The sequence below is a fragment of the Bombus fervidus genome, chromosome 17, assembly GCF_041682495.2.
Source record: "Bombus fervidus isolate BK054 chromosome 17, iyBomFerv1, whole genome shotgun sequence".
NCBI classification, from domain to species: domain Eukaryota; kingdom Metazoa; phylum Arthropoda; class Insecta; order Hymenoptera; family Apidae; genus Bombus; species Bombus fervidus.
Window position 1 is genome coordinate 3,994,636 of NC_091533.1, and position 26,665 is coordinate 4,021,300.

General features: G+C 35.8%; 4 protein-coding genes and 1 long non-coding RNA gene across 12 annotated transcripts; 3 read left to right on the top strand and 2 right to left on the bottom strand.

Moving 5' to 3' along the window:
- Positions 1 to 1,512: 1,512 nt before the first annotated feature.
- Positions 1,513 to 15,930, bottom strand: Kat80 (katanin p80). 4 transcript variants are annotated; one of them, XM_072020488.1, is made up of 15 exons: positions 15,632 to 15,930; positions 15,216 to 15,346; positions 14,747 to 15,091; positions 14,482 to 14,672; positions 14,254 to 14,404; positions 14,015 to 14,178; positions 13,829 to 13,950; positions 13,576 to 13,629; positions 12,891 to 13,434; positions 12,507 to 12,741; positions 12,238 to 12,417; positions 12,097 to 12,173; positions 11,928 to 12,002; positions 8,116 to 8,235; positions 1,513 to 7,960 (listed from the first exon to the last, which is right to left on the bottom strand). In XM_072020488.1, exons 1-15 carry the CDS (start codon positions 15,663 to 15,665, stop codon positions 7,828 to 7,830), a joined length of 2,556 nt encoding a protein of 851 aa, XP_071876589.1. In that variant the 5' UTR covers positions 15,666 to 15,930; the 3' UTR covers positions 1,513 to 7,827. The 4 variants fall into 4 exon arrangements, with proteins under 4 accessions (XP_071876589.1, XP_071876586.1, XP_071876587.1 ...); XM_072020485.1 differs by having other exon boundaries at positions 12,507 to 12,807; positions 15,632 to 15,929; XM_072020486.1 differs by lacking the exon at positions 13,576 to 13,629 and having other exon boundaries at positions 12,507 to 12,807; positions 15,632 to 15,929.
- On the top strand, positions 10,550 to 11,193 carry LOC139996250 (uncharacterized). Its single transcript, XR_011802178.1, has 2 exons — positions 10,550 to 10,676; positions 10,832 to 11,193. It is a non-coding gene; the product is annotated as an uncharacterized lncRNA (long non-coding RNA).
- Positions 15,931 to 16,094: 164 nt separating the features above from the next.
- On the top strand, positions 16,095 to 17,305 carry LOC139996249 (UPF0598 protein CG30010). The gene is made up of 4 exons (XM_072020496.1): positions 16,095 to 16,415; positions 16,525 to 16,573; positions 16,644 to 16,864; positions 16,938 to 17,305. The coding sequence occupies exons 1-4, from the start codon at positions 16,245 to 16,247 to the stop codon at positions 17,175 to 17,177; spliced, it is 681 nt and encodes a 226-aa protein (XP_071876597.1). The 5' UTR covers positions 16,095 to 16,244; the 3' UTR covers positions 17,178 to 17,305.
- LOC139996247 (angio-associated migratory cell protein) lies at positions 17,168 to 19,950 on the bottom strand. Of its 4 annotated transcripts, none has more exons than XM_072020491.1 (9): positions 19,815 to 19,950; positions 19,115 to 19,263; positions 18,806 to 19,013; positions 18,473 to 18,729; positions 18,251 to 18,395; positions 17,984 to 18,183; positions 17,725 to 17,922; positions 17,472 to 17,653; positions 17,168 to 17,379 (listed from the first exon to the last, which is right to left on the bottom strand). In XM_072020491.1, exons 3-9 carry the CDS (start codon positions 18,996 to 18,998, stop codon positions 17,307 to 17,309), a joined length of 1,248 nt encoding a protein of 415 aa, XP_071876592.1. In that variant the 5' UTR covers positions 18,999 to 19,013; positions 19,115 to 19,263; positions 19,815 to 19,950; the 3' UTR covers positions 17,168 to 17,306. The 4 variants fall into 4 exon arrangements, with proteins under 4 accessions (XP_071876592.1, XP_071876591.1, XP_071876593.1 ...); XM_072020490.1 differs by lacking the exon at positions 19,815 to 19,950 and adding an exon at positions 19,586 to 19,681; XM_072020492.1 differs by lacking the exon at positions 19,815 to 19,950 and adding an exon at positions 19,586 to 19,680 and having other exon boundaries at positions 18,806 to 18,967.
- Positions 19,951 to 20,788: 838 nt separating this feature from the next.
- On the top strand, positions 20,789 to 23,705 carry LOC139996248 (putative glutathione-specific gamma-glutamylcyclotransferase 2). 2 transcript variants are annotated; one of them, XM_072020494.1, is made up of 4 exons: positions 20,789 to 21,131; positions 22,383 to 22,418; positions 22,597 to 22,859; positions 22,955 to 23,705. In XM_072020494.1, the coding sequence occupies exons 1-4, from the start codon at positions 20,967 to 20,969 to the stop codon at positions 23,232 to 23,234; spliced, it is 744 nt and encodes a 247-aa protein (XP_071876595.1). In that variant the 5' UTR covers positions 20,789 to 20,966; the 3' UTR covers positions 23,235 to 23,705. The 2 variants fall into 2 exon arrangements, with proteins under 2 accessions (XP_071876595.1, XP_071876596.1); XM_072020495.1 differs by lacking the exon at positions 20,789 to 21,131 and adding an exon at positions 22,123 to 22,240.
- Positions 23,706 to 26,665: the final 2,960 nt, after the last annotated feature.

The following is a 26,665-nucleotide window of genomic DNA, read 5'->3' on the forward strand; positions in this document are numbered from 1 at the left end:
TACTATCGGCATACTCTACATCGTGTACAGCGTTCACAAAGGAAACTAAGGAGAGAAAAAAAAAGATAGAGAGTTGAATGAGCTTCCTCTCCATGAAGAAGATCTCCAGCAGATAGTGATTACGCACTACAGAGTATACGATGACGAGAGGAGAGTCGAAAAAAAAAAAGAGAAGAAAACGAGAAGAATAGCTCTGAAGATCGATGACAATAAAAGACGTGAATGCTGGTGTGTATACGAATCATTAATTCCAGAGCGTAGGTGTATTTGAGTATCGCTTTCTACGGTTAGGGATAATCCGCTTACGGGGGACTAGTCTGTCGTTCACGTCGTCCACGTCGTCCTTGGTGGCATTGTTGTCGGCGTTTTGTGAGAAAACAGCATTTTCGACGCTCGAGGTGGCGACAAGAAGAGAGCTTAACTTATCTCCGTCACAACAAGAACGGCCGGCTTTCCTTTCACATTCGAGAATTCTTGTTTTCGTCGTCGGATCCCGACAGTGCACCTGACTCGCCGTTGCGATATCCTTGCATGAGTTTCAAGAAGAAGCACCAAAATTTTACTCAACCGTTTAATTATAAATAATATCATCAATATATTTTTGAAATATTTTCCATTAATTTTTATCTTCATTAATGTCTTCATTTAATAAATGATCGAACATTTCAGAAAAATCTTAGGAAGTATCAGCTCGTATTGTAGCAGAAATCTGACTATACGAACTCTATCTGGTCGAACGAGATTTTAATTATATAATATTCAATTAAGTAAATTCCCGTCGAATGAATCCACTTATTTCGACTCTTATTGTATCACTCGAAAGTCTTCCTTACTTTATCGTTATACAAATTATACGATCTCGATTTATTTTCACCCGAGGTAAAAAGAAAATTGTTTCACGTGCATTTTCGATATAATGATAGTCCGTTTCGGTGGTAGTTTTCGTTGATATGATTTCTCTGATCGATGAAGGGTTGTAGGACACGGTTACCCCTCTCCGTGCTCTTATAATCCCATGAATACATAATCTAGATGCAAACAGCCGGCACGCGTAGCTCGTTTTAGAACTGCCGTGATATTTCACGGATTACGAATATTTGCACTTCGTTTCACGGTATCTCGATCGTCGTACCGACTTTTCCATGCAAGAATCTTGATCAGCGATGATACTTCCCTCTTTTTTTATCGCCTGGAGTCTCGTGTCTCTTTTGTCGTCTAAAAAAATTAGATGGAAGGTGATGGATGAGTTTTGTGGAGGATTTAATCGATCGTACAACAAAGATTCGATTTTTTTTAGTTTCGCACCGTGTAAATGCTCCCCAAGCGACTCGGATAATTCTCGGATAAACTCTTTGTACGTTCTGTGTTATTCACATATTATCACATATACAATATGATCAATTTATGATAATTTTCTATTATACGAAAAGGATTTCGAAATTTTTCGTTTCAGTAGAATTATTGTCCTGATATATTTTCTATTAAATGGAAAGGAAGTAATAAGTGTAAGTCTTTTAAATTTTCAGTAGAGTTATTATTTGTTCTCAGCTGTCCATACGCGGACGTTCAGTTTGTTCCGTGGCCGATCCTTAAACGCTAAGATCGATTAGTTTTACGCGTTAAACGAGGAACGTCGCATGGGAACGACAAAATTGATAAATGTTAAAGACAGCCAAACAGACAAGCTCGTTGAGTTACAAAAATCGATTGAGTTCACTCTGAAGAATCTTACAAAATCATTTCCCTCTGTGTGTCTTGATTTCAGCACTCTATAAATAGTGAATATACAGGGTATTCCGCGAGCAGATCGTAAATTTTGTCAGCATGTCCAGAATGTTATTCCAAGTAAAAAATGTGTCGTTTCATCTTCGTTTTCTAGATATGGGAAATGTATTGATATAAAGCACAAATAACGATCAGATGTATCGAAGCTACTTAACTTTTTTATTAATTATTTATTTGAAATTGTATGACTTCATGCATCCTTACATAAGATTATTTGAGCCACTTTCTCGTTTTCTCATTTTCTCATTATCGTATAAAAAACGCCAAGACATTTAAAATCTTGAAGCTTATATAGCTAACAGATTGAAATAATCCTACATACATCATTATTTACATAACATTTTTCGTTTAGAATGGCTCTGTAAATATGCTGACAAAGTTTATCAGTTTCGTGGAACACTTTATATATATATATATATATATTTTTTTTTTTTTTTGATAAAATTGGATTCACCGTTATTTTCTATTTTCACAGAGGGAATTACAATCACGCGTTAAAAGTAAAATTACATTAAAGAAAAAACGACGGTACTACTCTAAAATTATACCAATTCATTGCTTACACTACATTAACATTAATTAGGCTTAATAGTAAAGTAAATTTATTAGTCCAGATGCGAATGATCCAGGCCTATTGGAAATTACATAATCTAATTATCTAGGTTTCTATTAATTATTAATTATCATAATATGTTATTACTATTATTATATCATTATTAATCTTTAAAAAAGATGTCAGTCCAACGAGAACTCGAATATAGCAAAATTTTGAAATTTCATTTAAACGTAGTACCGTCTCGTACAAGTTCTCTCGAGACATACGAAAAACCGAACAGATGAAACAATATAATTAAACGCATCGTCCCTGCGCGTTCTTCACAGGCCTTTAATCCTTTGCACTGGTGCGATCGCAAATAGTACGAGGAAATAGTACAATTAGTATATATAGAAAATATCGTTATTGTTATTTACATTAACGTACAAAACTAGAACGTTCTAGCAGACGATTAATAGCTTCGTATGATATTAATCTTCGTCCTATAACCATACGTCCTCATCGACGTATTTATTTTGTAATTAATTGCATTATGTATATCATTCGTACGATTACAGTATCGTGATCGTAATTTATTATCGTAATTATTAGTCGATAAAAATCATTTCGCAAGACGAAACGTCCCTTAACGATACGAAACAAAAAATAAAACGAAAAAAGAATTTTAATTCTTCTTTGATCGTCTTCCACATAATATCTATAATAAACATAGCAATAATCTTCGTAATTAAAAAATAAAAGGAAAGGAAAACAGTGTCTTTCTATATACGATTAAACTGGCACGATGAAAATGATATACAAAACAAAAACAAGAAGATAAAATAAGAAAATGCTTATAATAAAACGATCTCTACGAGCTATGAGCATGTGTGTTCATAACGCGCGGAGGATCGGAATCACTTGTAAGTTATAATCTAAATACTTTTACGTTCGATTAATCCTAAATTACAATCGTAAGCTCTACTACGATATCTGTTCGGTGTGTCGAGTTACAATTAATTGAGCGTAGACAGCTCGTAGTATTTGTTCGTTAGAAGTGCAAAGGCTTAAACAACGAAGGCGATTTACGTATATATGTATGTATGTACATTGTGGTCGAACAAGAGGAAACCCGATTGTTTCCTCGTGCATGAGGATGCGCTTCGTCAACTCTTTGTTCGACTTGTTAACACCTTGGCTATGAAATACTATCTTCCTCGCTTCATTGGACAGCTCACATTCCTTATAATAGATGGATTAATGTCGATCGAGCGAAATTTATTAGAATAATTAACACTTTTCAATGTTATCTCAAATCGGAATTAAGATTTTATTATATAGATATTTTTTATCCATTTTTATATCTTTTTACCGAATTAAATATTGTAGCTTATCTTCGTATGGAAGCTTAAGCTTCTTCAAAAAAACTTTGTGATTATTGAAAAGCGTCTTATCAACTTAGATCACAAAGGATTAACAATAAATTTCGATGGAAGAGGTTCTAGATGTTTGAATCCCAAGTAAATTCACGTGCGGCGATTAATTGGAAAACCTTGGAAAAATACGTAAAAATGTTGTAACAATCATAGCCAACGTGTTAATGGCGCATCCGGAAGTTGATGACCGAAGGAATAATACGCACACTCACACTCCCTCTCGTGGCTCTCGCACTTTCTCTCCCTTACAAAAATACGGTTGGACGGAACTGACGACGAGTTAGTCTCCTCGTGCTTTTTTTCTTTTATTTTCTCTGGATTCACTCTTATTCTTTGTTTCTCTTCTCTCATTTTGTCGCTTAGTTAGAACGGCGTTAGATTGCGTATCAAAGATTCAGTTTTGAGCGCTCCAATTCGTTCCCTTGCCACCTCTGTTCCATCGAGAATTCTACGGGATCGAAGAAGTATAAACAATAGTTAAAAACCATGTTCAATTCCTTTTTTTCTCTATTTTTTCCCAAAAGATTCTTTTACTCTTCTGTAAGAATCGTATAAATAAAAATAAAATTAAGAAGCTTTGAATCTTCGATCAAAGTCATCTTTCAAAATCGAAAGTTTATAAAGTTAGTGTAAAAGTGTACAAAGACTGATATGCAACAGGATCACAAAAAATATCGATGTTTCAGCAATAAAGGTAATTTACTTGATCACATGGTATAAAAACAGATTATTGATAAAATTCGTATGAAGATGAAAGATATCGTACATTTCCTATAAAGTGTTACATATCCGAATCAATTCTTCCAACTTTCTCGTAACGTAGTAATTACCGTTTTGGTGTTGAAAAAAGTATATGACAACTTTGAACGCACAAAGATGATCGGGGTGTACCATTCGGTCCCCGATGGGATCGCTCAAAAGTTTCATTGATAAAAAAATACTGATTATTAAATAATCGAAAAATACAATGATTAAAACAAATACCTCTCGACATTAGTTTTCTCTTTCTCTTGCTTAAATACATCTACGAGGAGGGATTCTTAAATTAAACGCAAAACGCTCGTCCCTCCAGATAAAATACGTTTTCTCTCGTTAAATTTTAAAAAATAACGCTACGTAGTCTTTTTTTTTTTCTTTTGCTACATTCGTCGACCGATTGCTTCTCTGATCCCAAAAATTGTCACTGGAACAAGATGTCGAAAGGTTTGCGGTACCTCTACGACGTGCAAAAAAAATGAAATCCAAAATCTCTGAAAAAACATTCTCCTTCCAAATATTCAATAATGATTTCTATGAAATATTATTGTATGCAGTTTGTAAAAGCTATGATACGAGTGATTTCACCTTTTGCAATCTCCGATTGCGATAATATAAAATATCTTAGTTCGTTTCATTTCGAAAGAATTTCATTTTATCTTTCCGTTTATCTTTCACATTTTCCTTTCGTTTCATCCACACAATTTTCATTTCAACCAATTTGAACCATATCGAACGATTTTAATTTATCTTCTGCTATGAAATTTCTCGTAATGCGGTCTTTAGAAACTTGAGATAACTCGCTGGTGAACGGACGAAGAGTAAGACGGATAAAGGGAACAAGTTAAGCTGGCATCACAGGGACCACTGAAAAAGAGACGAGAATCGAACCTGGGGGACAGTGAAAGAAACGTTGCGCGCGTGGAACGATCGATTCGTCCCGCACTCGAACAAAGAAAATTCAAAACGATCTTTGGATTCGTTTGTTCAACGAGACCTTCGTGTTTCTTCCGTAACTACATATTTAACTTTTTCGTCCTTCTTTTTGAAACTTCCAATTTGTTTCAATTTATGCTCACTTCAAAACCTCTTGTAAAATTCTGAAAATAATATATGTAAGAGCGAAGAATATAGTAAACAGAAAAATATATTGGGTTGTAACATAAATCCATTCTAGTTTCATCTTTATTTGCAAATAGAGGAAACGAGACAAACATACGTTACAACCTAATAATAAAGAAAAAGATAAAGTAAAATATTCTCGTCTCCTTTTCGAATAATTATCCTTAAATCGCACTTCACTCTGTTTTCGTGTCGTCATCGAATGATCAAACTTCGAAGGAATCATTTTAGTTTTCCTCTTTGCGCTTCTTTCACTCACGAGGAGCTTCGACACATTTTTTTCTCTCGTTTGTATATTCGTGCGACATATCAGGGATTTCAAGACATACCTACAATTAGAGTATCTTCTTTTTTTTCCTTTTTTTTTTTTTTTTTTTTTATTAATGAACGGACGCAAATGGCTCTTGCAAAAATACAATTTGTTATTTTATCTCTTTCTGTTACTTCTAGAAAAAAAGTGTTACTACCTATTTTATATTTCTTAATTAACTCACTTGTCGTTAAGCATCTTCGTCTTTCTCTTCTCACGCGTATCTGTATATTTTATAAATTCAGTTGGGGTTACTCGCTTGTATAAATCAACACAAGACTGGCAAGAAGGCCGTCAATAATACCGCAGTGTCGCATTTTCTCTCGGACGCGTGAGAAATTACATCGAGAAAAATTTCATCTCCGCGACGCCGATTTATTCTTATTCGTATTGTCCGCGAAGCAACGCGTGCATCAAATTTTATATACATGCATATGTAGTGCAATATATCATACAGAGTACAGCATGTAGTATAAAATGGCAGAGAGTGATCTTACATGTAAAGATGAACCGAAAATAAAGAATAGAATTTTTTCATTTGAAACCCCGTTTTTTGAGAAAATTCAATTTATAAATTTATTGAGTACGTATACACTTCACTATTTTTCCGCTTATTTTCTTATCTATAAATCATCTGGTATGGATTGTATTTCACTTTCAGTCAATCTGTTTTGTTTACTTGCAGCCTGTTTCCGTTGTTGTTCCGAAACAATCACAGTGGTTTCTTATAACAACTGTGAATATAACTTTGTTATAACTTGTCTTATAACGATCATTGGATTTTACCCGATCATACAAACAGTGTAGTACAAAATCAAGACAGCTTTCTGATTCGGAAAGTGTCGAAAAGAACGTTACTTTCATCGTTCAATAATGTGTATGTAAAACAATATTTATCATAATATCGCTTATTAGTATAAATACCAAATCCGAATATAATCAATTGCACGAGTACTTTATAGAATTTCAGTGTCGACTTTCTCATAAAACAAGGTTTTAATACTAAAACTCGATAAAAGCTAACATTAATTTTACCAAGAGCAGTTGTACATTTTAGTAGCCAAATTGTATTTTATAATAAATCCGTAATCCGTCAATTTGGTAGTTCTAGCGTTAAGCGAAAAAATTGTATTCTTCACTCGCAACAAATTTTCACATCTAAAATCACACCCTGCCTCGCTGTACAGCACGTCCTACCACATCCTGTATAATATAATATTTTACAATAATCATCGGTTTAACATCTTTATATTCCAAGCATCGATCTCTACTCCGAGAAACTTCTAAAATTCTGACCAACGAATTAATACAGCAATTCGCGATAGTGGAAATTTTTCTCGTTCAGACTTCACTGTTCAAAGTATACCCGTTTCTCTTTAAAACAGGCTGACTACTCTTGTGCACATAGGGCCAGAAAACGTTGTATAGTCTCGATAACGTGCATCGAGTTCATCGCCAGCATTCAATCAATATAACATTGACTCTAAGTCTCTTCGTCGATTGTTTCCATCGTTTAATTAAAAAAAAAAAAAAAAAAAAAAGAGAAAAGAAAGAGGGAAGAAAATCTCTTTTTCTTCTTTCACAGCATTATTTTGACATCATCGGGTCGTCAATCTCGCAGGTGTTCCACGGTACTCGTTTGTTTCCCTTGGAACGTGCCGCCGATCGGAAGCTAGGACTCGAAAGGAGCCGAAGAGAGAAGGAAGAAGCGATTCTCGACGAGCCGATCCGCCAAGCTTTCCTGAATAAAGCAGCTCGAAAGCGCGCTGATGATTCCCCATCGTGGTCAATGTACATCTGCTTCTCTTTACTCGAGCTTTCTCGATTTTTTGTCAGGTAACGACGAGTTTGGCGGTCGAGTTCACCAAATGCCTCAGCCGTGGTCACTCGAGACTTCGTATTAATACGATCATCTCGCGGAACAAGGCACCCAATTTACCTGGTGTCGTTTGTTTCTTCAATAGAACACCTCTGATCGTCGAGAGCTTCTCGTAACAGGAGAGGCACTTGTGGTATCTGCGCATATAAAACAAATTCTTTTTCACTTATATAGTTTATAGTAGCAATACTATTTCTTTATAATCAGATGGGGCGGGGGGGAGGGGGTAGTTAGAAGGCGAGGAAAAAAATAATCGGATTTTGTTGGAATTTAAAAGATAAAATATACTCACCGTTCTTCTCGCGAAACGTCCACGCCGATCGTGTGAAGCGGAGCTTCCACGTTCGACTTGATCACCGATGCGAAATTTCGTAGAATTAATCTCAACCCCGAACATCCCACTGTTATGTACCTGAAACAGTAATAAAGAGATTCTTTAATTCTTTTACTTTCGACATCAAAATAAGAGAAAATTGTATAAATCAGTAATTAATCATTACTCGATATTCTACGACGCTGATTTCGAAAAGTATGCCAGATTCACAAAAGAGCAAAGGATGAGAAAGCCTCGATCCTGGCACCCACCGGTGCTTGTCACGGCTAGTTTGTTCCAAAACGTGTTATTACCCCATAACGATGCCAATAAATAACGAAAGGCACGAAAGGCTTGGCCCCGCGATTCGACACGCTCGCTTTCGACCGGCGATAAAGGGTTTGCGCGAGCTCCCGTTCGAATCAGCGAGACGAATCCGCGCACCGCCTCATAAATGTTCCATATAACGTCCAACGTTCATCTCTCTACCTTCTACGAACATTCTGTATCACGATCGCCCACGGGAAAGTACACTTTTCCCATAAAAATCTTCTCAATTATCAAAATCATATACAAAATTATTTCTCACCAATACGATTTCGATCCTCATAAATCTATATAGAGAATTTTGTTCCAAATTTCCAAACCTTCGCGAGCACGTGTATACAAATTCCTCTATTAACGTTTAACTTCACCTACGTACGAAAAATTTTCCAAATTTTAATTTGTGAAAATCTTCTTTTCCTAGATTGATAGCTTTGATTATTAAATTGTCATCTCTGTAAGAAGAATATTTCTTTTTAAAAATATCTTCCGTATTTATAAAAGATTCAGAAGGGGGCGGGGAAAGTATCGATGATGGTGTGGCGGTCCCTTTAGCGTGTGGCACGTGACGTCGGATCAAACATTTCTCGACGTGCTCTTTTTTTTCTCACGAACCTACCACCTTTGACCAGGACGAAAGCCCGTGACGAACGAACCGTGAAAATGCCGAGTAGTTATATGCAAACTGAGCTGCATTACGACACCGAGATGTGTATATTTAGCTGGCAATTTCCTTTCGATAGTTGTCGAACCATAACTCGAAAGTACCATAATCAATGCGAATTCGTGGCAAGTTTGGCTTTCGAGATTCAAAGTTCAATTTTCAACAAATGATATCTGTTTTAAGAGAGTTTATTTGTCTTTACCATTAATCTGTATACAATACAATAATCTTAATACATATACTGGCAAATATATTTTTTCACACTTCTTTCAGAACTAGATCGTTTATGCACAAGACTAATTTTATTACCGTGTCAGGCTTTAAGAAAACTCTGAGAAGGAAAGATTATCTGACACGATTAAACGATGAAAGAAACACACGTTACTAAACTAGATTGATCTTAATTGTCTCGTTTCGCGATATATATTTATCGCCCGTAAAATCTTCATTAGAGCTATTTTATATTCCTAAAAGTCACAGTTTTCTCATAAGTTTCACGATCAATGAAAGTGTACGACTTGATAATTAGTTTCTTTTCGTTTCAAGCTGATCATAGAGCGAAACAAAGGCAGAAAACGGTAATAGATAGAGAAAAATGGGTACGAAGACACACGAACTCAATTATTGCGTCGAGTAATTGCGAATGGCAGCTGCTGAGCGACCAACAAATTAGTCTGAATTCACTTTTACGGTATCGGCTGCTATTTTCTGAACATACATATGGTCAACAACCATAAACGCTCGGCAAAAAGCAGAAGAAACGAGAAACTTGTACTTGCGTGTTAACAAAATATCTACCTGCATGTAACGTTCTTTTGTTTTAATGACTTTCCAAATACTAATTCGTGCTCGGTAAATTTTTATATCCTAATTGAAATTTGAAATTAAAAATGCTAATGTACGATTAGTGAATTCTAATTAGTTTTGATTAGAATGTAACGTGTGAGAATATGTAAGACGTAAATTAAGATTCAAACATTTTTATATTCAATGATAAATATGGCAATCGATAAATTTTTAGATCCTAATTGAGGTTTAAAATGAAATGGTAATTTCTAGTTCATTCTGATTAGAATATTACGTCAATGTTAACTTCCAATTAATTCGAATTGGGACGTAACATTGGTGATAGAATGCAAGGCTTTAACCAATTGTAAGATTTAAAAGATTTGTATAATCACAGATAAGGTAATCTTTATCTTAATCAATATCTTAACTAAGATTTAAAATGAAAATGGTAATTCACGATTAATCATTTTTAATCCATTCTGGTCAAAATATTTCATCAGTGATAAAATAGATTTTAACTAAGATTTAAGAGATATTATATTAACTAAAAGAATATGATAGAAAACATAAGAGATTAACATAATCATTTTTCTGTTGCTTTTTTTCTTTCTAATAATAGCAATGACAAATAAGGAGGCAAAAGGAACGGAATGGCAATTTTCCGGACTGGTAAACTCGCATTCTAAACGGATGTGATATTATTAGATCGCTGGATTATAGAATTGATATTGGTTTCTCGTTCAATTAACATAGGAAAGTTTCTGTGATTATGTAAATCTATTTAACTAAAAGGATTTACTCTGATCAAATTTGCAGAAACCAACTGCAAAACGATTCTACAAATCTGAAATTAGAATATGATTCGAAATATGATTCCATTCATTGCCCAATGAAATTCATACTTTCTTTCTTTTAAAGGACGATTAAGACGGAGCAACGAGATATATGTGGCGCGCAATCCACTCGACGTTAATAGGCGTGTACAATTTATAATGCGCATTGTGTGCGTAATTAGAGGAAGAATGGGCAGGAAGAAATGGATAACCAATGCACACGTGAAAGGAAATGCTCGTTTCTCGTCACGACAGCGCAATAGCAACAGCTTGTAACCGAGCACCGGTTAATTACATTGTTTCGAGCATCGATCGAACGAGCTATTGCCATTATTCCGTTTCTTATCTAAAGCTGTTGTCAAAAAATAATTTACGATCTAATTATTATCGCGTTAATATTTGGAATGATAATTTTTTCATACTTTGAATAAACACCAATATCAATAACGTTTACGAACAAAAGTATGCTTTTCAAGAATGCGTCACAGCCATATCCAACTTCCTACGCCATCATTAATATTCATGATCGGCTGTCAGTGCCAAGAAAGAAAAGGACTTACTGTCCGTAACTGTCCATGGAGTGCGTCAACATATGCGTGGCCCTTCGAGCTTTAAGATTCAACAATAATACCCGCGACAGCCGAGGATTCGAAGCTCGAATTTGCATCTGCCACTATCTTCCATTGTTTCGGCTAATTTTCGTGAACCCTTCTTCTCGCCTCGTATTTCCCTGTTCGTTGAATTAGCCATTCCCATACAGGCAGCCGTGCTACGTGAAGTGCACGCGACCCCACTCGAAGTACCCTGTTTACCCTCTCATCCGCTATTCGAGAACTCAGCCCACACAGGGGTGTCTCGATTTTCTCTAATTCACCAACCGTGTTGTGTTTCACGATAGAAATTGAAGTAACGTTAGAGGATACGCGCGAATAGGCACGTGTTTCAAACTTTTAATCGATATAGAAAAAAAGAGAAGGAAAAATAATAATGGGATGAGAAATGATCTCTTTAAGAATTTAAAGGTTTTTTAAATCTCAATAGTATTTATAAAAGTGTGAAATATGAAAAGTAAGTGATTTTTTCGTAAGTTGTAATTAGAGGACATTTAAAAAGGGACGTAAAATAAAATAAAAGTTGTGAAACAAGAAATAAAGAAGTGTTAAAGAAAGGTTTTTACTCACATTTCATATTTACTTTGTAGTAGATCACCAATTGGACCAAGTAGAGAGTTACAGAGATCCAAGTTCCACATAGTCCTGTAAATAAAAAGTTGAAGAAAATAAAGAACAAGTTATAAGAACTTAGAAGTCAATAATGTTCTTCTATTGTTCATGAAATCATATTACTTACGGTTTTAATGTCAGTATCCCCAATAGATCCACAATAACTGAAAGATCGTTCATTGCCACAGCAGATTCCACCGCAGCCTGGAAATTTACAATCTTGTCTTAGCTACTATTTTACGTACGATAATGGAAGTTGATCAATTACCTTAAGATCTTTATTGTGCCACAAAGAGTAAATGATTTGTAAAGAACGATGACGACTTGTGAGTACTGCCATCATCGATTCATGACCACGCATCATGCTGTTGAGTACTTCGGCTTCTGACATTTCATTTAGAACTCCCATTTGCGAGAAACCCAAACCAGTTGAAGTTGCAAAATGATTCTATATATAAGAAAAAAAGACAATGTCATTTTATAAATTTTAATGTTTAAAACACTGTTTTATTTATCGACAAAATAGTAAAAACTCACTGGTAGAAAAGTTTCAACGTCCAAGCCGTAAGGTTTATCGGCGCTTATGGGGACAAATTCGCCTTTCTCCGTGTTCTCGATGTTGGGCCTTATTTGAGACGCACGGACCTCTAACTTAGGATTCGGGGGCACTTGAGCTTTATTTGCTTTCTTTATAACGAATGTCGTGGTTGTGGAAGCGTTGCGCGCGGACAGCGACGTTGAGGTAGCAAAGTTTCTGTTCAGCGAAGTAGACCTAGATTGCGCAGAATTTGGCCTGTTTAACGCAGGGTCGGAGGGGCTGTGCCTTATATTATTAATTCTGTAAGAACGTTAAACGCGTTTCCGATAATTGTCACTGTTGTATAATATGCTAATATCTACGCTTCAAGTATCTATACTTACTGTACCGGATAATCGCTTTCGTAACCCTGTTCTCCATCTCTGCAACTACTCTGTCTTTTCAAGTAATGCTTAGGAGAATCCGGGCTAGGTGCTCTGTTCTTTAGTTTTCCATCATCCATTACTGGAAGGACAGCAGCCATTGGTGCTACACGTGGCGTCAGCGTAGAGTTTGACCTTTGCGGGCCCAAAGGTTGTGGAAGTGTTCCTATATCATTGGTAGGACCGCTTTTTTTCCCGGGAAGAGGTGTAATGTTTTGTCTTAGAGGTGGTATAGACGCGAGATTTTTTGATGTTCTACCAAGACCGTTATTTGCTTGAAGGTTTGCTTTTATTTGGCTAGTACTCGTAATTGCATTTCTTTGAACTGGCGGCGACGATTTAATCGGTTGAACACGAACTGGTACAGGTTTTGTTAACGATAACGTTGGTGCGGGTGGAGGCGGAGATGACGGTGATGAGATAGGTGGAACTTCTTCTGTATCCACCGTATTTAAATTTGACATTGAGGTAGAAAGATTTTGTAGTATTTGTGGCTGTGTAGGATCTGTAAAAAGAAAGCAAGCGAAACGATGTAAAGTTGAACTCTTTATGTAAACCGTACAAGTATTTGTACACTGGCATTCATGCAATATTGGAGTAAGAAAAGAAAATAGGTAAGAAGAGTTTGCTTTAAGAGAGAACTCACCTACGTCTTGAGGCTCCGGGAAAGCCTCAGGTTCTGGAGGTGGAGTGCGAGACACTGAAACACATCGTGCATAGCATGCTCATTCACAAACCATACAGCAGAACATTCAAATTTTAAATGCGTTTATATTTTCAGATTCGTGATTGTAGGTGAGTAATTAAGAGTTAGAACAAAAAGAGAAATTGAATATGTTGTGAGACACAGATCTTGCAACAAAGAATGAGTAATGGTTACAATTTTATATTGTACTTACATGACCTGTTAGGTTGAAATATGTCATGATATTCAGTGACATTAGGAATATCCGCATATGTTGCTTCATCTTCAGGATCAGTTCCAGACTTGTCTGCTTCTTCTATGGTCCGTACGTCTAATCTATAAGCAAAACATTAGGTATAAAAAAATAACAAAATACATGACACTTATTTATTAAACTTACGTGTGTTTTTTTAATCCAGGTGGCCTTTCCCTGGAGAAACTTTTCCTTAGAGAATTCCCATGACTAAATGGAGAACCGGATGTTGATACTCCCCCTAATGGAGCAATTTTCTTTAAGTCACACACGTACAAAACAATGTTTGCGGTGTGAAAACTTGCACCGATCTAAATAACCAATAAACACAGTTCTTAATTCGTAAATTATTATGTATACAGGAAATCAGTTAACAACTATCTTACCAGTTGATTTTGAGCGATGGCTATATCCTGTACCTTTCCCCAGCCAGTTGGGACTGAATCTAATGTTCTACCTGGTTCCCAACCGTAAACTTTTAATACATCATGGCAACCAGCAAAAAGACATTCTCCACCCTGACTGAAGTAGAGGCATCTATCCAAAAGAAAAAATATTTATAAATTAGTGGAAACCTTTAATAGCAATAAATATTCTACAGAGTTGGTAAATACCTGATTGCAGAGGAATGACTTTGGTCTGTAGAAGATACAAGTTGAAAAGATTCCAAATCCCAAAAGTGAACTGTTCTGTCTGCACTTCCACTGGCTAGTAAGAATTCATGAGGATGAAATTCCACTGTTGTTGCTGGACCTCTGTGTTCAGAAAACTCTCTTAACTGTCTACCAGCCCTTAAATCCCATAACTGATTCAAAAAGAAGACATTGATTACTTATATTAATTGACACTATTTCAAAATAGGATTTGTATAACATTTACCTTAACCATTCCTTCTTCTCCTGCGCTAGCAATCCACTGACCATCAGGACTAAATTTTAAACTATTTACCATCCTATTGTGTCCTTTATAAGTGAAGATACAACCTTTCCTTCGGATATCCCAAAGTTTAATAGCAGTGTCTAAACTTCCTGATGCTAATAATTCTCCATAAGGATGGAAGTCCATACAACGTATGCCTGCTTTGTGCCCAGTTAATGTACGGGCTAATTTAGCATGTTCTAGGTCCCAAATTTTTAATGCTCCCGTTTGTGAGCCAGCGCATACTAAATCTTCTGTCTGTCCAAATCTTACGCATTCTATTGGAGTGGTATGACCACTCAGGCTCTGTAAACCAACAAGTCAGGATTATACAAATAATAAATCAAACATTATAAAATTGAACTATAGTATCTCAGCTGAAATATTCCTTTTAATGAACCATTTTTGCAAGTAAAAAATAAAACTGTACCATAATACAATTCTGCTTTCCAACTGCCCATAGATTCACTTTTTTATCATCACCACCAGTGACCAAAACGCGTCCAGATTTGTGACCTAGTGCCAAGCAATTGACATTGGACGAATGGGCAACAAAATCCTCTGTACAAGGAGAAACAGATCATTCTTTCAAAATGACTTGAACAAGATGTCAGCTACCAATGACATCATAAAGACAGTATATTTTCGGTTTGAAAAAGGTTATGACCATAATAGGAAGATGCAGCGAACAGTTAATTATTGGATCTTAACGAAAGATTTGTAAACACGAATTGTTTACTTATCTCAGGGAAGAAAGAGCGCCAGAACGGAATCCGTTAGATGCACACCGAACCGACTGATGTATTAAATAAAGAATATACAACTGCGAATGAGACAGTCACTTACGGAGTTTCCATGACCTCTTCGTGGACGAAGCCATATTCCGGGACCACAGGATTGCGTTGTGCACGACTTATTTGGCAACGACAACAATTTGAGATTTCAGCTTGCAGATGCACAATTTTTTTTTGCTCGAATTCGTAGGTAACATTTTTACTTAGTGTTATTATTCAGTGCAGGAACGATTATTCAACGGGGCGGCAGCATCTCGCCGCGTTCTGGTCCTGAAGGCAATCCTTTCCTTGAAACTTCTGACCGTTTTCACAAACCGTTCGTTCCACCTCTTCGTCGTATCTCATTTCTTGAATCTGCCTGTCCGTGGGTAGCGCGAACTAACGTGACGTTGAAAAATATCGAAGTTCTGTTTCTATCGAGACTACGTTCCAATCGATCGCACCAGATGTCACCAGTTCTCCGGTCAATTGAATCCTAACCTCGGCAAGTGTCAGAGTGAGAAGAAGAGCTAATTATTTAAATAAAAGAAAAGTTGTATCGTTTGTAATTAATTACATTGTATACCGCATGATAACATGAATTATACATGATACGTTGTACGTGACGCAATTAAAACTCATAGTGTACTGTAAATATTTAAAAGTGAGGTTGTAATTTTGGAATTATGTATATATTGAATAAAATATTTGCATTCGATCGTTCACGAGTGTTCGCAATTAAAATTAAGTCAATTTACTCCCAGACATCTAAAAGGTATTGCGTAAAGTATGTGCAAGGACAATCGCCAGAACCTCGAGTTCGTGAATATTTTTATTACATCGACCATCAAGGCATGGTACAATTTGATTTTTAATTAAATTTATGTTCAGAAGTGTAGAAGTTTAGGAATAATCGTATTAAAGTTCTTTCTCTTAAATATTAAATTTGTATTTTATTTGCTATAGTTATTCCTGGATGATACACGTATAAGAAACTTCACATCATGTTTTAAAGGTGTGCATGAGCAATGGAATAATTTATTATTTATGTTGATTTATATCTCATGGCAGCCATATTATTTTAGATAAAAAGTTTTTAGCCTTTTTTTTCAAGCGCTTAAAAAAGAATGACACAGGTAGATATGTAGAACATTTTCCTTATGTTTCTCTTTGTGGTCCAGAGAGAAATTTTATAAGATGCGATGATTTGCCAATAGTTTTCACAAAAGTTCTTAAAATGTATAATAGTGCGACAAAGAAAACCGAAGACTGCTTTGGTTATGCTCATGCCGAAGAATTATTAATGGTATATTTAATTTTATTACTAATTAAATAACTATGCATTTAGTCTTCAATATTTAGTAATAAATTCATTATAGGTTCCATTTCAACCAGACAAAATATATATGGACATTCAATCAGGAAGAATATACCATCCTGCACCTGAAAAGGCAGGAGGAATTGGTCTAGTGAGGTCTCAAATTGCAATTGAACTTAGCCCATTATTTAACTTTGAAGAAGGAGAAGAAAATGGTCCAACTCATATTTTTTGGGAAAATAGGAAATATACTTTAGATTGCAATTGGTATAAGGATAAAGTACCACAGGCTGTCAAATAAAAATAAATAAACTTTATTTTTAATTAAAAAAGGAAACTAAGCACGATATATAAACAACTTTCATAAAATGTACATATATTCTTAGATAATAACAAAGATTTATAATTGTTCTCTATCTAATAAATTTTGTTAAGATAAAGATGAAATATCAAAAATTTTAGCTGTAGAATCATCAGATGTAGTCAGTGCTTTTTCTCCATTTCTAAAAGGTTGTTATTGTTATGTATATTTTTATTAAAGGGTTGACATAAAAAAAAAAAAAAAAAATAAATACCTATAGTTCTTTCAACTTACTCAGATATATATAAGTCAAGAATATCTGCCACGTGTCCAATGAATGAACGTAAACGTCGACCATCTTTTCCGTCAAAACACCTCAGCATACCATCTAGTCCCGCCGAAAATAATAGAGTCGTATTTCCCTTCCATAGAAGTTTAGATATACCACTTTCTTGGAATATCTTTTGTCTAAGCATCTAAGTGTAATAATACAAAGTTATTGACTTGAAATGGTAAAGTTACAGTCAAATGGGGAAAATAGCAGTACCTGTTTCGAGATATCCCAGATGAAGATTTCTCCATTAACTGTACCAGTTGCAGCAACTTGAAACGCAGGATCCTTACAAAAAGCTGCTGTTTCTACCCAATTGCTATCTCTGTTTCCTTCACTACTTACAGCGTTTTGATCATTATTCGTAACATTATTGTGCTCACCATTATTAAGATTTTGCAGGATGGAAACTATCTGAGGTTTTAAAACAATATTATCTTCAACTGTTCGATAAGGAATCTTTTGGATATATTACCTTCCCTGTATTTGACATGCTGATTATAGTTTTACCATCTACAGCTGCAGAAAGTATTAAATTGTTATCCCAATGACAATCAATGGTAGTTATAGTAGAAGAATGACCTAATGCAGAAGATATAGATGACAACACCGAACTTGTTTTTAGATCTAGTATTCTAATAACTCCATCTTCATAACCTACTGCTATACGCTTGCCTAAAATATTACATTTAGTTCAGTTATGGCTTTAATTGAAAAATGAGAAATACAAAGACACGAATACCATCTGGAAATATCGAACCAGTCTCTGCCCGACAACCATATCCCTGGAAAACTTTACAATCTCCATCAGGTATTTTCCACATATATATTTCCCCATCAACAGATCCTGCTAATAAAATATTTGCAACTGTGTGCCACATCATCCACTGTGATAAAGAAAATAATATTTCAGTTTACTGAAATCCATAATGTTATAATATTTAATTACGGAGAATAAACTAACAGTGGCATCTCCCATATTGTAATCCCAAACTTTAGTTTTATCAGCTAATTTCCAAACTTGTATCATTCCACTCATATCTCCAGTGGCCAAATACGATTCATCGTGATTAAATGCTGAAAAGATAATACTATCTTTGTGACCTGTACAGTCCAGAATGATTTCTCCTGACGACGTATCCCAAACGTAAGCCTTATCCTCTTCTCCACCTGTAGTTGCCAGCGTCCCATTTTTATTCAAAGAACCGCAAAAGACAGAACCTAATATTTTCATATAAAATCACAATCTATCGTCAATACGCATAAATTTGATCGTAACAACAGAAACGTTCTTTACCTGTTTTGTGACCACTAAAAACACAAATTGCATCTCCTTGTTCCAAAGGATCCTCCTCCATCGCATCCTCTTCTTCAATGTCTTCCGTATCGTACGCATCTATCACTTCTTCTACATCTCCTATGTATATCATATCTTCGTCATCTACTTGATTAGCCACGTCTGGAGAAGAGGGAGGAGTATCTGTATGCATGATTTACTCTGAAAACTTCATAAAGCGTGCAACATATATAGGCCACGTTTTAAGAGGGTACAAATATATTTAATTACATACCAAAGTAAATAAAATTTTAGGAATAATCGTATTACCTTACGTAGAAATTGTGCGTTCGATTAAAATTTTTCACTTTATCTAAGTAATAAAATCAAAATTTCAGTCTTTCGTTCGAAAAGGTAAAAATTCAAACGTCCGTCAACAATCGGAGTTCGGAAGCACCAGCTGATTTGGAAATTGGATGCTACAAGAATCATAGGGATTTTTTGTTATTGGTAATATTTAAGATCTATCTTATAGCAGTAGCGACATCTTTAAAAAGAAATTAAACTTGCATTTATCATGCGAAGGAAAATATATTTTCTTCCAAAAGATAAATTTTATTTAAATTTGCAAACTTTACTATGCAATTTACATGCAATTTAGTCGTATAAAACTGTAAATTCGTATTAAATGACTACTAATCAAATTTTGGATAAAAGACGAATATTAGAATTAAACGTATATATCACATATACTTCATAATACTTAATAATAATTTCTTTCATGAAATGAAATTAACTTACACTCGACCAATAAATAACGGTATAAAATGTTTTGTCTTTTCTCTATTAATACGTAATATCCATATGATGTTTACAATAAAATATTGGAATTTCAGTATTTACGTAATTCTAAGCTAATCACAAAACTTGCAATTTGTCTGACGTAACTAATAACTTCTAGATAAGTATACATTTTAAGTATTTATACAATTTGGACATATGTACGTAGCATGTACGGTCGATGTCATACGTCAATCCGCGCCTCGTGTTTCATCATCCATCTCATCCGTTTCTCCTACTCGCACCTAACGTTATACCTTCTTCTTTCTCGCTAATAACGGCCGCCTATATCTCTCTCCGTCGGCATAGTTCTATCTTCTTCTAGCAGGACAGCTCAAGTAAGAGCATACGCCCGACGACCGGCAGTCTCGGTCAAGCATCTGTACGGTGTATACGTTGCATTCGGATCTTCCAAATTTGTCAATGTCTGTTGTTGATTTAAACCGTGAAAGTTCCAATGAAACATCCGCAAAGATCAAGTCAAGCAGTGCAAAGGTTTCTATATATTCGACAGTCGCAAAGATTAATCACCAAATTGTCAATTTATATACGACCCTTCGAAGGAAGTATCGACCAAGTAAAATTTCGACCAAGATCCGACTAATTGATCATAAAGCTAATTAATTAAAATCATTTACGATACTTTAGATAAAGATTTAGATATTTATTATTGAAAAATGGCACGGGTGATATTGAAAAGCCGACGCATAAAAGACGAAAAAGAAAAGAGACAGACGATGATTGACCAGATGAATAGGATAATAATCCTGTAAAATCACCAAGCGAAAGTGGGAGGTAACATGTGCATTAGAATGTTGTAGTGGGAGTGAGTGTCTTGACTGTGCGAGCTTTAAAGTACATACCAGTCATTGGGGTAAAAGCACAGTAGAGCCACGTGCTGCGCTTGTCAAATCAATTATTCTTACGTTGCAATTTCGAATGATAAAGTAGAAAACGGACGACTAATGGTCTTCTTATCTCTTCGTTTTTCCCCTGCGATATTGTAAATTAAGTAAAACATGCGAGTATAAAGGCTTCGAACATTGAAATTGCTTTAAACGTAAATCGTACCTGAAATATGATCAATTGTCCATTCAAATAGTTACATAGTAAAAATCGAGATGCATGCATCGACGTAGAAAGTAAAATTTTCAAGGACAAACTGTGATCTATCTTCGCGAGATTATTTTGGAATAAAATCGAAATATTTACCGAAACAGGAAGATATGCAAATAAAATTCGAAGAGATATACTTTGTTTAATTATAAAGATAAGCGAATCGCTCGAAAAAGAAACTACGCTAGGATAAAAGCTTTTCCGCGCTTTTCAATTCCTAAATAAAATGGAAGCTAGAAACAAAAATGAGAATTTTCTGTGGGTGTTCGGATATGGATCTTTGTGCTGGCATCCGGGTTTTAAATACAAAAGAAGTGCCGTGGGACATATCAGAGGGTTCAATCGAAGATTTTGGCAAGGGAATACGACCCACCGTGGTACAGTAGAAAAGGTAAGTGTCTGGCAAATGCATTCCCATTTCTTGCTTTCTTTCCTCGTGGTTAAACAAAGCGAATTCCCCAAATATCTTCTATAGGTTCTCGGAAATGTTTACCGTTATTTTTGTTCCGCAAAAAAATATAAACACATTTCGGCTGGGAGTTTCACCATTTCAGTAACGTAAGAAGCAATGTTTACGGCTTATTAATACCACGTTGTGAAGCTTTCTCTACATATATGCGTAAAAATCATTCTAATATGGCGAAATCACTGCAAACGTTCGCATTTAGAAACAAAATGATTATATTTAAATAATTTATCACGTTACATCCGGTCCTAAAATATGCCGATGTATATCGCACAGTTTCCAAATATTTTATTACGCGCTATAAAATAATATTATAACAAACACAACATTTACGAATAAATATTTACGGTCGTACTGGCCACATCGTTTCAACTTTGAATCAAGTTCTCCGACAGATCGAGTTTTTCGCACGATGTTCGTTTCGCATGTTCTATTTATACCTTTAATTTTCTTGTTCATGAATTCAACACGTGAATTCTTTCACAAAGATCTGGCAGACTTCCACGTCAAATGACAAAGTTGCAGTTTCCTTTGACAATGAACGTGTTTACGATAATTAACGAATAGTATAATGTAAATATATTACCTAAAATATTTTGACAAAGATATTTTAAGAAAAATGCTTTTGTCTCTCGTTTTTTGGTTTTGTCCTTTCGATTGCCCAATCAGAATCGAAACATGAAAAATATTTAATAGGCGGTAATTCTCTTAAATATCCGGTAGAGCATAATGTTCGTAGGAACGGTACGAGTACGCTCCGGTAAGTACTTACGGATGCTTCCATTAAGACCGATGAAAATCGGTTACAGTTTCAGCCGATGAGCTTGCCGTTCCAATTTCTCCAATTCGTACGATATTATTTATATATTATAAATATATACTACAAGCGTTTTCTTCTGATATTTTCGACTTCTTACGGTCGATCGCATGCCCTTTACTATTACAGATATAGACAAGATTTATCAAACGAGAATTTCTCTTGATATCACGTTGCGGTTGCCTGTCGATTAATGCGAAACCAGTTACAACTTGTAGTAAGTGATATCTTTCGCGAGTACACGATTTCCTCCTTTGTTCGCGTTATACGTTTGCGTCGTTCCACCGTAAAATAGAAAAACTCTTATTCATTGTTTCTTTTATTTCGTTGCAATCAAAGTTGCCCTATTTTTGTTACAGCCTGGACGAGTAGTGACGCTGGTCGAGGAAAAAGAGGTAAATATTACTTCTAAAAATATTATCCTTCGTCATCAAGTTTATTTAACGTACATACCGTACAATACCATTTCATTCTCGTTGTTTCTTATATTATGTAATTTCTTTTTTTTTTCTTTTTTTTTTTTTTTTTTTTTTTTTTTTTACGAAAAACTACACGAATTCTGTTTACCCACAGGGCATTGTTTACGGCCGGGCTTTCCAAATCCAAGACACCGCGGCATTGCCTTACTTGGAAAATCGCGAGTGTTCTTTGGGAGGATACGTGACGACGATTGCCACGTTTCATAGTCGCGAAGGAAACAGGAGCTTTCCAGTCATTATTTACATCGCCACCAATAAGAATAAACATTGGCTCGGTGAGGCACCGCTTCAGAATATCGCCAAGCAAATTTCCGAATGTTCCGGCCCGAATGGACACAACGTCGAGTATCTTTTACGGTTCGTATCACCATAAATAACATATCGTTCGGTTGTAATTTTTAAATCGTTAATTTATATTCTTCTTGAAATTTCATTGCATATGTCACGTACAGATTAGCAGAGTTTATGCATCGTTATCTACCAGAAGCCCAAGACGAGCATTTGTTTACATTGGAATTATTAGTACGTTCGAGGATAAAGGAAACGAACATGTGTCTGGATACGTTAATGGGCAAGCGAGACTACAATATCGACCTGGAGGACGTCGAGATCGATGCCAAGGATGAGGACAGTGATTTAGTCACCAATAACGCAACCAACAATCTCAGGAAAAATTCCTTCCAATTCACTCTTCAAGTACCTGATAAGACTTTGCGTTGCCTGAAAATGTAGCCTGCATTTCCTATTTATATCGATAATTATCGAATGCTCGGAACGAGATGCAGAGGATTTATATAATTAACGATAATAAGATAATATTCTTCGTAGATAATTTATGTAAAAACGTTCGTATCTTTCGAGAACATACGTACATCGAGTAATCGTCGTTCTTGAATAGCTTGACTGTGATACGAATAGTTTAAGCACAATGAAAGTCATATTTCGGCAGCTTAGTATTGTAAAATATATTTGCAAGTACGAATATCATACTTTTACTTTTAAATGTGCTGGACGCTATTTAGGATTATATTATTTCGAAAGCAATCGTGCCTTAATCGTAAAAAGCGCAAACACAGGGCAAATGTCCCTTACTACGATTTTCCTAATCATAAGTTAATGACAAATTTTGTATCCGAATGCACGAAACGATAATTTACGAAAGGGATGATGTTTAAATATATTACTGGATATTTCTTTTTCCAAGTACGTGTTTCCTTGCGTTTCTTAAACTTAATTACACCGTATTTTCATATTGAGGAAAGCATTCGAAGAGTAATCACGCAGCGGCATCGTCTGAAAAAATAAAATTATACTTTGGTCGATAAAGTAGAAACGATATATCATTGGAAGGTATAAGAAGGAAGATCAACAAATGGTATGTCACGATCTACGATTATGTCCTGTTGGTAACAACTACGTGTAAAATTTCTTCTTTATCGCCTTTCGATAAAAATCATTAATTTCTACGCATAGTTATTCCAGAAATTAGAAATTTGAATTTCTTCAAATTACACGATACTACACGATAATTCCGTATACCTAATTTTTCGAACAGAAACAAACATAGATAATTCTTTTAAATTTTAAATATTTTTCAATTAATCTTTACTGGCCCGTATCGTTCTAAAAATGACACGACGTATTTAAAAGAATCGTTATAATACACATATACGATAGAAAGGAAATATTCCTGATATGGAACGCTGGTTGAACTTTCAATTACCATATTATTTTACATGACTTTGCTTTTAGATAATTTTAAATAATTTCTATATAATAATCCAAAGGATATTTTACTGGCCCGTTACGTACGCAGCTTTTTCTCAAATGTTTTTTATGCCGTCTTTAAGAACATGTTTGTTCCTTCGATGCACGTATAATGTACAGTAAGATGTCGCAAATACGATTCGTAATTGATTAAAATTACTCGCGAGAGCGCAAACTGAAAGAAAAGCATCGGCACACACGATTTTCATAATTTTCGGTAAAAATAGGAGGAAAAGGGAGCATGGAATTCCTGGTTACGCCGTGACGGCGTGGTGGGCCTCGAAGATCTTCGTTATTATTTCAGCGAAACGAAGCGTGCACGGGTGCACGCTCGAGTTGGCTCCTGTACGAGTTGTTAACTTCTTCGTGCGGATTCTGTTCAATTTATTACACAGACAATTCGTCGTTTCTTTTTCGAAATAAGTAGCCCGAAAATCATCCGGCGATCTCGCAAATAATTAATCAAATGAAGAACACCGAACCGTGGAAACGTTATATCTCCTCAATTTGAAACTTCCTAATACCAACATACTTGTTTAAGCGCCTACATACATAAACATTTCTATCGGTAAATCTTTCGCAATAGTCGTGCAAAATCATCGATGATCGAAGAACGTTTCCTCCTTCTTGATCTGCGAGTATGACGAGACACGCAACGTAGTAATCGACGGTCTGTCAAAAAGCGGGTCCATCGAGTTTACGATTTAACGAGAATCACTCGGAATTCTAAGGGCACCGGTACCCACCGACTACACCACGTACGATGATTTTTGTACGCGGTTCGCAGAGTTGCTGGTTTTCTGGACAAGCCGACAGTGGACGTAGAGAGAAAGAAGAAGCGGAGAAGCTGCTTACGGAACGTACGTAAACGAACGTTCGTCACGCATCGTGACGATAAAGCCAGCCAGGTATCTCAGGGATAACGTTACTCCTGGCTACGTATACGCTGTCCTGTAATTCCATTAATGTACTTTCCGGACAATCTCAAAAGTCTTCTTGTCCTTTTCTACCGCACACTTTCAAATCCATGAATTTTATCTCTCAAACTCTAAATGGCCTCCAAATGGTAAACGACGAATTAGAAAGATTTTCAACGGGACAAGTATTCCGCTTCCACTATTTTCTTTTAGCAAAACTAGTCTGTGCTATTCTAATATATCCGTCTAATTCAACGATATATTCTAACGAATTTTCAATTTTCGTAGGTCGCACAAAAGAATTGTCGAAGGCTGACCGCAACGAAAATATATTTCCGTTGGCAAATGGTTTCCATAAGTTTGCCTTGGTGCGGAAAAGTCGAATACGGTTATATCGCTCGTCACGGTTATTAAACGCGTGTTTCTTTTCTTTTCTTTTCTTTTCTTTTCTTTTCTTTTCTATCGTGCACGACAGATATTCGGAGCGTGCATCGATTTCAACCACCCACGAGCAATTTCGATACGATGCAATCCGCATAAACCTGCTACATTTCAAGCTGAAACAAATAAAATACGCAAGATTAGAAAGTTGTTGGACTGTACGTAACGAAATATTCCCAATGTCATAGGACGATCATTTCTATGCAGTATTACGATCGAACAGCGATATCGTTTCCTTAGTTCTTCATGGTCGTTGGATTTCCGCAACGATAAAATAGACGCTAACTCGCTTGGTCGCACGTTTTCCCGCGCGTTTTTCTGAAAACTAGCTGCCATTAAAAAGCAAAGAAAAAAGCGACGAGGCCGTGGGCCGGTTTAAAAGGCGTAAAGCACGACACGTTTTGTCAGCGGTATGACGATTTCCGTCACGTTATTGTGTCAAGTACTCGCCACTAAAAAGTTACCGTCGCCGCGTCATTTCTTCTTCCAACCAGTGTACCATTGCACTTGATTTACAATACGAATCAACGCTTTGACTACCGCGGGAGTATTTTTATTATTCAAAGCGTATGACGGCAAAATAATAACAAATTGACGATGTAAGACAACATTCTTCTCCGATGGACCGTTTATCTTATTGGTGGTCACGGATGACCACCGTGGCGCCTTGGTAACAGTTGGTAGCGACATATTATAACGAGGCTTCGTTTATTTCAACAAACCATTCGCATTCGTTGTTTCGTCGTAAGCAAAACGTCCGGAATATATCGTTGGAACGCGTAGAAGATATTAGTAAACAGTGTTTGCTCGTTCTATATATAATAGTAAGGTGGAGAGACGAGCGTGACATTTTTACGATTTCCACGAAACATTCGGCTGAAATGGTAGAGGTAAAAAAATGGTAGTGGTAGATTACAACAGAGGAAAATGTGCCGTAGATTTGTCAGATCGAACGATAGCATATTCTACACCGTATGAAAGAACCCTCGAGTGGTGTATAAAATTAGCTTTAGAGTTATCGTTGAATACAATTTCAAA